The following is a 7,356-nucleotide window of genomic DNA, read 5'->3' as shown; positions in this document are numbered from 1 at the left end:
GAAATAATGCCATCCTGTTTAAGTGTTAAACTCTAAGCGAAACAGACTTGTGGTTTCTTTTGAGACCTCTAGCTATCTATGTCACAATGACACAGTTTAGAAGACAGTGCTTTTGAAGGACATTTTTAATGGCAAACTTAAATGAAGTCAATCCTTGGTAGCTCAGTGACAATGCCTGTGCATCATTGGCCTTTTCCAACTTAACAAGAACAAAAAAAGAACCAATTAGTCACATATGATGAGATGTGATGACATTTTTACTCCTGAACTTTTCTGGTATAAAAGGGTCACCCAAGGAGGATCTGACAGTAAGTGTGAGGAATTTGGCAATAAAACGACCAGTCTGCAGAAATTTTGGAAAATCCAAAATGATTAGGTGAAAGACTGCTTTTTCCACAAAGAAAACTGTTGAGTTCATATATGCTTTTTTTTTTACTTATACTTGCCTAAATGAGACTAATCTTAGGTTTTTTTTTTCCCCCTACCCTACAGCTCATTAAAATTCAGCCTTATTCTACTTCTGTTGATTTCTATAATGCACGTGTTCTGGTGTTATCCAGTTCCACCTTCTAAGGTAAGAGTTTTGCCTCTATTTTTGATGCTTGACTAGATGGCTTTTAAGTGTTTAAGTTCAAAGTAATCTCAGGGAATATGGGACAGAAAAGTAATTTCTCTTATTATTAGAGCTTTCAATGAAAAAAAATAAGCAGAGTCAAGAAATTAGTAAAAAGAAGTGTTTATGTGACAAAAATAATGCTAGACTTATTAAAATTTGTTTTAAATTATTTAAGAATTGGCTCCTGCATAGAAAAGCATGCATTTCAATGTAAAATGTACATAGTTTTGCCCATGACAATTTATTTATTCCACATGTCCACTCATGATCAAAGTGAACATTTAACCATTAAAACTATATTACAAATACAATAGATCAGTTTTTTAGAATAGTGAATTTACTAATTTTATAAAAATGGTAACTTTTTCAGAAACAGAATGTAGATAAAATGCCATATCTCAATGAAATATCACATAAAATATTAATTCATGTGTTTATTCAAGAATGTTGATTGTCTAATGTTAATCATTGAACTGTTCAAAACATTCAGAAAATGAACGTCTTTCTTTGGAATTTTTAATACTATTTCTACATGATATTTCAGTTGCTTTAATGTCAATGCTTTGTTTAAAATTTTAAAATATTTTTCATCACTGATAATGTTTTGTATTCACTGAAACTTAACCTGGCATACTGTAATTACTGAATCAATGTAATTCATGAAACTACTTTTAGGATAATGAGATGCTACATAAATCCTAAATAATAGATATATGTCCAAACATAATGATCTAGCTGTTTATATTATTGGTCTTCTTACTAATCTTTGCATCTGTCATTTTTCTATTACTTGTTTACTTAAATTAGCTTCTTTTTTCCTGATTTAGTCCTATGAGCATTCAACACTAATTGAGTCATTGATTCTATAAGACACCAACCATATTGATCAAGTTGATGAGTCACAACCCATAAATTGGTATCTTTTCTCAAGTGTCTTCCTAACTACTTTCCATTCTTTTCCTGAAGGTTTGTTCATGACATTTCTGTTGAACAAGAGGCATTTGTGTGCGGCTTTTTTTTTTTTAATTAAGAATGTACTTTCTTCTAATGTACTTACAAATCTGTTTGTCCATAAATGAAATGTTTCTTCTTTCCATGCATTTTCCATATTTCTATTTTTGCATGTGACAATTTCATTCTCATTATAACTCAATCATGTAGCAATGGTACCAATTTGACTGTTTAAGGTGAGTAATTACACACAAACAATGTATAGGTTCATGTAATATTTGATGTGAACTTCATAAAGTACATCAACTAGGCAAGTATACCATATTATTCTGTTAACAAGTCAGCTCTGGCAAGGACTCCCTTCAGTGATCAGTAAAGTACATCAGTATTTTTTTAGGGATGTTTTCAGCATCTTATAACCAGAAATGATGCATTTCTTTTGCAATACAAAGGTGGTATCATGAGTATTTCTGGAAAGAACTGGAATGCTTCCCTTCCTGAAATGACTCATAGGCCCCTCCTTGCTGGGGATTTAAAATAGATGGCATTATATCATGCTTAGATTTCCTCCATTTACATGGGGAAAAACACATAGTGGGCGTTCAAATAAGAGTTTTTGATTGGTTTCCCATGACCAATATTTCTGAAACTCTGTCTGACTGTTCCCAGGTCTGTAGTATGTTTCTTTCCCTATAATAAAACCGTTCAGCACCCTTTTCTTTTTATTGCTCTCATGTGGTTGAGAAATGGGCTTGGAGTCAGGTGTTTCCACTCAAATCCCTGCTTCACCTACAAGCCATTTTTTAAAAAAGATTTTATTTATTCATTTGAGAGAGAGAGAGAGAAAGCGAGAGACAGAGCACAAGCAGGGGGAGGGGTAGGGGGAGAGGGAGAAGCAGACGCCCTGCTGAGCAGGGAGCCCAATGCCTGGCTCGATCCCAGGACCCCGGGATCATGACCTGAGCTGAAGGCAGGTACTCAACCAACTGAGCCACCCAGGTGCCCAACCTACAGGCCATTTAATTTCCTCATTTATATGCAACTAATGAATCATTGAACACTACATCAAAAACTAATGATGTACTGTAGAGTGGCTAACTGAACATAAAAAATAAATAAATGTATTTCTTATTAATGAAAAAAATAAAACTGAGAAAATGATAATACACTTTATACATAGAGCTTTCTGAGGGGATAAAATGAGGTGATGCACATAAAGGATTTACCACAAAGAAGATCATTGATAAATTTTTGCTCCATTTATCGATAGAACTTGCAGTTGTACCTCATCAGTGTGTACATCCTCTGAAACCACAAAGGAGGGAATGTAGGACAAATGTTGAAAATTCTTACTTGATCTCTGGGTCAGGCCCACTTTTTGGAACTGCCAGCCCTGTTCCTTGGGACATGGCCCTTTGCTTTTTACTTGGTTCCTTTATCTGGAACGTATGGGGTTGAACTGCATATACTCGATGGCCAATTTGAACTCTTGATTCCAGACATGTACTTCCTTCAAGACTAAGTACCCCCACACTATCCAGGCCTTCAAACCACTGATGAGAAACTGAACCAAAGTCAAAAGATGAAGATGCTGTTGTTCAAGTAGCAAGATAGCCTTATGGAAAACCTTGGTAAATGACCCAGGACAAATATCAGAGGGAAAGTGTTTCCAACTGAACCCTGAAGTTTGGTTATCATGCATTGGTTTTCTTAGTGATTTTTTTAAAAACTTTCTAGGACTAATTAGTGCCACTTGAAAGATTCTTTATAAAGTAATAGCAACAAGAGGACTATGTATGGTGTATGATGCAAATCCCAAATGACAGCAATTAAGTAAGTAGTATAAAAATTAGATGAGAGAGTAGATAGCGCTAAACAATATTTTGTATTTAAATAAAGTATATGTTGTGTTCTAGCAAAATTTCTCCCTCAGAAAGGTTGGAGACATTGGATTTATAGCCTTAAGATTTTGAAAATTGTTACTATTGAAATAAACTTTTCATCCTAAAGCTGTATTCTCTCCCTCTTCCCCCCTCTGAATTGCCAGGTGTCTGGAAAATCTGATTACTTTCTCATCCTGTTGAACAGCTGCCCAACCAGGATGGACAGGAGCAAGGGACTAGATTTTCTAAAGCCCATTTTTGAGAAGATGTTTATGAAAAAGTCCTTTCGCAATGGAGTTGGCACAGGGATGAAAAAAACTTCCTTTCGAAGAGCAAAATCATGAATAAGTTTGCAAAGGACTCTGGGAATTAATCTCAAACTTTGTAGAGTGTGACTAATGTGCTAAAAGTCAGTTATTTCTTTATCATTAAGCATTGGTGTGCTCTCATTTCTTAAATATCATTTCTCTCTGAGCTGGTAGAGAGTAAATTGAGTTTAAAAAAAAATGTAAACCTGCCTCAAACTTCCCTTTCAAGAGAATAAACTATTTATGTGATCAGTTAGCAACTTCCCTCGCTAAGGATGGACACATTTGCTTTGATCTTGAATTGTCCAGAAAGTGTGAGCATTTTTTTACTGTAAGGACAATGGTATGATTTCTTTCCTGCCTGTAATACTGTAATCTCGTAATACTGCTTTCTTTTTCTTTTAAATACCGCATTCTGAAATGACTCAACACGGCCAATTCTTTTGAGATGTGCTATTTCAGCTTCTAAGAGAGTCTTGTGAGATTAGCCAAAGTTAAGATTTATGCTACCAGTGTATTTTCCTCACTCAATTGATTGATACCAGAAACAAACATCACCAGTACCCTCTGGGAGTAATTCTTGCTGTTCTTTCCCACAAATATACTTGGACACGGATTTTTGTTTTGTCTTGGAAGTTTGTTGTTTCCTTTTATCTTAAAACACAGAAACACTGCTGGTAACAATAATGACAACAGAGAGACTGCTAGTTGCTTGCGGTGTGGGGGAGCACTTTGTGAGCCGGTTCTCCCAAGTTGTGCTGATTAATGCCCCACTCCTTCCCTCTCCAGGGAAGACCTGGACTTTCCTTCCACTGAAACTCCTGACATTCCTTTTTTTTTTTTTTTTTTTTAAGTAGGCTCCATGCCCAGTGTGGAGCCCAACATGGGGCTTGAACCCACAACCCCAAGATCAAGATCTGAGTTGAGATCAAGAGTCTGATGCTTAACCGACTAAGCCACCCAGGTGCCCCCTGACATTACCTCTTTTAAAAGGATAATGCAACATTGGTTGATGGGTTATTTCTTCAAAGGCCTAACTTTAATAAATGTGTATGTTCATGTCTGATTCTGCAACACGCTTAGGGCATTCTGACCACGAAAATCATTATGTTTTCCACTTCATTCTATGTGTATAGACACAGATGAGGTGAAAAAGTCCTCATGCACTTAAAAAAAAAATGGGCTAGGGACCCTCATGTCCTTTTGCTTTCTATCCCTATGGTCCTGGCCTTTGTTCCTATGGGGACAGCTTTAGAAATCTAACCAGCTGCCAGCCGCAGCTCCACCCTTCCTACCTGCTATGACCAAACTTCTTTAGGAGCACCTGGAAATGCGGCGAAGGAATTTATCTGTTTGTTAGGTCCTGTCTGCTCACAGGCTCTGTAGCACCATGAGGCCTAACAGGTGAGATGCAAAGTACTTCCAATAAACTGGAAATTCCAACAGCAGATTGTCAAGGAATCTAGTATCTTTTTTTTATCTGCCTGGCATTATTGGCAAGGAGGCTAACTACCTAGCCCAATAGGTGTTATTTGCTCCTGTGAAGTTGAAAAATAGTTGCTGCCTTAATATGCTCCTGGTCAGTGCGGTGTCCATTGAGTATCTTGTGTAGGGAGGAGATTATCGTTGCAAAGAAATCTTCCAGATTTTCTATCTGCGTTTATATGGATTAGTTGGAGTAATAAAACACTAAAAACATAATTGGAAAATTTTTTTCTTACTTCTGGATTCTAAAATATCATTCTAACCTCAGGGGGAAAAAGGCCTATGGAAAAGTAGTGGCACTCTAAAAACTGTATTAGACAAAAAACTGGCAGTAGGGAAATTTACTTTCTGATAAGAAATTGCACCTCTTGCTAAGATTTTAGGAAGAAAGTGTTTAAGATGAAAAGTACTTCCAAGTCGTGTTTGGATAGTGTCATTAGAGAGGTGACCAAAGGCTAACCCTGTCAACCTTGGGGAAAGCGAACCCTAAGCCAGTGTGGAAACCATGTGGCCGGGGGACTGTATTCAGTCCTTGACACAGTTTCTGCAGGGCCCTGAGCCTGCCTGCTCCCAAGGCTGCAGGGAGAATGGCCTTGAGCGGCGGGAGGTGGAGATGAGTTGGCCGCCAGATGTTACGACTGTTTGCCCTTTCCCTGTCATCTGGGAGTGTTGATGGAGGCCTGAATTTCACCTTTAGAGTCAGCTGCCTCAGACAAGGCTTTGGAAGCCCTCAGAATGCATACATCCCAAGGGACGAGTAGCGCCATGAGTTCGTTCTGGTCAGCTGTACCTTAACCTGCTTAGGTTTCATTTCTTACCTGGAGAGAGTTTTTTTGAAAGAGAAGGAAAAGAACTCGTGAGGCCCATGGTCACCTGGAGGGAGAATGCAGGTATGGAGCACGTGTGCACAAAGCAGGACTGGGCAGGATGCCACAGACCCATGGGCCACGTGGACCTGCTTGGATCCAATGCAGTGGTTACTCAGTTGCACAAACTTGCCTGAGCTTCTAGAATCTTTCTGAGCCCAAGTTTCGTCACCTATGAAATAGGGCTAGGAACACTGACCTTATAGGATTATTTATTTGCTTAGTCATTTGTTGATTCATTAACTTGACCAATATTTATTGAGCACCTAGTATATTCCAGGGAGAGCGTTCTAGGCAACTGGAATGCAATCATTAAGAAAACAAACCAAATTCCCGCTCTCATTGATCTTTTATTAAAGTGGGAGGGGAGTTAGAAAAAAATGATAGTTTTGTTAGATAGTGATAAATGATAAGGGGAAACAGCAGGAACGGGGAGAAGGGGGGTGGAGGGGTAGGAGTATCAGTATAATTTCAGATAGTGTTGTCAGGGAAGGTGTTGCTGAGGATGAGTAGTAAGAATTCCAAAATTTCTACAGTGGAGTGATCACGGAGAGGGTGGCGAATGGAACCAGATGGGTAGGAGATTTGTGCAGAGTCTTGTCAGAACTTTTGTTTTTCCTCTGAATGGCATGGAAAGCCTCTCAAGAGTTTTTAGCAGAGAAATGACATTATCGAATATATCTTTTAGCCATCATTAATTTGTAAGCATGAGAAATAAAATGCATACCTAAGAAGTCTCAATAATAGCGTCAGTAATTCTTTCTGTGATTGACACCCAGGAACTCAGGTTCCCTTCCTTCCCTGCCTGTTTCACAATTCTACCCTGGGAAATAATTACACTGTGAGCTGGAGCCTGTGGTTGGGCAAGGACCCTGGGAAGGCAGAGCTGTCACTCTCCAAGGAATCTTGATGAGAGATCCGATTCTCATCCCTTCAACTAAACTCATCTTGAAGGTGAAATTCTACTTTTATGTTTGAGTGAGGAGCATTTTGTTCTTACAAACATTTACTGAAAATTCCATAGAAGCCTCCCAAATTTTAAGGGAGGGATGCATGGGCGTGTGAATTTGTGGGTAGAAAACCCAAGCAAAGAAATACAAGAATTAAGGTTTCAACTCACATACATGAATTTTGGGATGCTAATCGCATTTTCTTTCTCCTGGCAATTTATCTCTAATGCAGAAACATTAAAAACCAAAAAATGATGTCTGCTACAAAATTTCCACTCCAGACACTTAGCCTCATTC

General features: G+C 38.2%; 1 protein-coding gene across 1 annotated transcript; it reads left to right on the top strand.

Moving 5' to 3' along the window:
- Positions 1-330: 330 nt before the first annotated feature.
- Positions 331-3,794, top strand: NPS (neuropeptide S). The gene is made up of 3 exons (XM_073884748.1): positions 331-376; positions 493-574; positions 3,615-3,794. The coding sequence occupies exons 1-3, from the start codon at positions 369-371 to the stop codon at positions 3,792-3,794; spliced, it is 270 nt and encodes an 89-aa protein (XP_073740849.1). The 5' UTR covers positions 331-368.
- Positions 3,795-7,356: the final 3,562 nt, after the last annotated feature.

This window comes from Callorhinus ursinus, unplaced genomic scaffold, assembly GCF_003265705.2.
Source record: "Callorhinus ursinus isolate GAN/ISIS: 27379988/994484 unplaced genomic scaffold, GSC_fseal_2.0 scaffold58, whole genome shotgun sequence".
Taxonomy (NCBI): domain Eukaryota; kingdom Metazoa; phylum Chordata; class Mammalia; order Carnivora; family Otariidae; genus Callorhinus; species Callorhinus ursinus.
The sequence above is the reverse complement of the archived record's forward strand: the minus strand, read 5'-3'. Positions and strand labels throughout refer to the sequence as shown.

Coding starts and splice junctions, on each gene's coding strand:
- NPS (XM_073884748.1), top strand. Junction 575..3,614: donor ATCCAGTTCCACCTTCTAAG/GTAAGAGTTTTG, acceptor CTGAATTGCCAG/GTGTCTGGAAAATCTGATTA.